At 40.5% G+C, this 1,201-nt stretch overlaps 1 protein-coding gene across 1 annotated transcript; it reads left to right on the top strand.

The window, feature by feature from the left end:
- The first annotated feature begins 247 nt into the window (after nucleotides 1-247).
- Nucleotides 248-1,168, top strand: LOC115075430 (olfactory receptor 1019-like). The gene has a single exon (XM_029575786.1). It carries the CDS (start codon nucleotides 248-250, stop codon nucleotides 1,166-1,168), a length of 921 nt encoding a protein of 306 aa, XP_029431646.1.
- The last annotated feature ends 33 nt before the right edge of the window (nucleotides 1,169-1,201 follow it).

The raw sequence follows: 1,201 nt of genomic DNA, 5'->3' as shown, positions 1-1,201 counted from the left end.
TAGACTTCTAAAGTTTCTAGTAATTCGCCACTTGCTCTAGCATGTTTAATTTTCATCACATTGTAGGAAGATTAAAAAAAATACAAACACAAAGTTATCAAGCCATCTAGTGTCCAACTAATTGCACATGTATTTGAAATAAATTGCCCACAGCTTTCAGATTCTTACACAAACTTTTCAACTCTATTTACCTTTTGTCATGTATTTTCTATTTTGTTTTGTATTTCTCAGGTTTCACTCTGACTGAATGGCGGAGGGGAATTTTACCTTATTGAGAGAGTTCCTTCTCTTAGGATTCACTTCATCTCCACAGCAGCAGATGGTGCTATTTGTCGGGTTTCTAGTGATGTATTTGATTACACTGCTGGGAAATCTTGGCATTTTCCTTGTGATCAAGATTGAATCACGCCTTCACACCCCCATGTACTTTTTCCTTGGTAACTTGGCCTTCATTGATCTCTGGTATTCATCAGTCACTGCCCCAAAAATGCTGGTTGATTTTCTTTCAGAAGATACAAGCATTTCATACCTTGGGTGTGCAACTCAACTGTATTTTTTTGTAGCTTTGGCATGTACAGAGTGCATTCTGCTGGCCGTGATGGCCTATGATCGTTATGTAGCAATATGTAAACCATTGCATTATGCTGTCATTATGACCAAGATAGTTTGTATCCAGATGATTGCTTCTTCCTATATTGGGGGGTTTTTATATTCCTTATTACAGACAGGCTCCACCTTTAGATTGTCATTCTGTGGATCTCATGAGATCGACCATTTCTTCTGTGACATCCCACCACTGCTGAAGCTCTCCTGTACCAACACGTACATCAATGAAATTGTGCTTCCAACGTTTGCAGCTTCTGTGACATTCTCTGCGGTTCTGGTCATCTCTGTCTCATACATTTACATTCTGTCCTCCATCTTCAGGATCCGCTCTGCAGAAGGCAGACGCAAAGCCTTTTCCACCTGTGCCTCCCACTTTGTCTGTGTTATTTTATTCTACGGGACAATAATCTTCATGTATCTGCGCCCTACTTCCAGTTATTCGCTGGAGCAGGACAGGGTGGTCTCGGTGGTTTATACTCAGGTGATTCCCATGTTAAATCCCCTCATCTACAGCCTCAGGAACAAGGAGGTAAAAGCAGCACTGAGAAGACTCAAAGCATAAAATATATTTATAAGGAGCTGAATTCCTTTAGTA

The sequence above is a fragment of the Rhinatrema bivittatum genome, chromosome 13, assembly GCF_901001135.1.
Source record: "Rhinatrema bivittatum chromosome 13, aRhiBiv1.1, whole genome shotgun sequence".
NCBI lineage: Eukaryota > Metazoa > Chordata > Amphibia > Gymnophiona > Rhinatrematidae > Rhinatrema > Rhinatrema bivittatum.
This window is presented reverse-complemented; position numbering and strand designations above follow the sequence as displayed.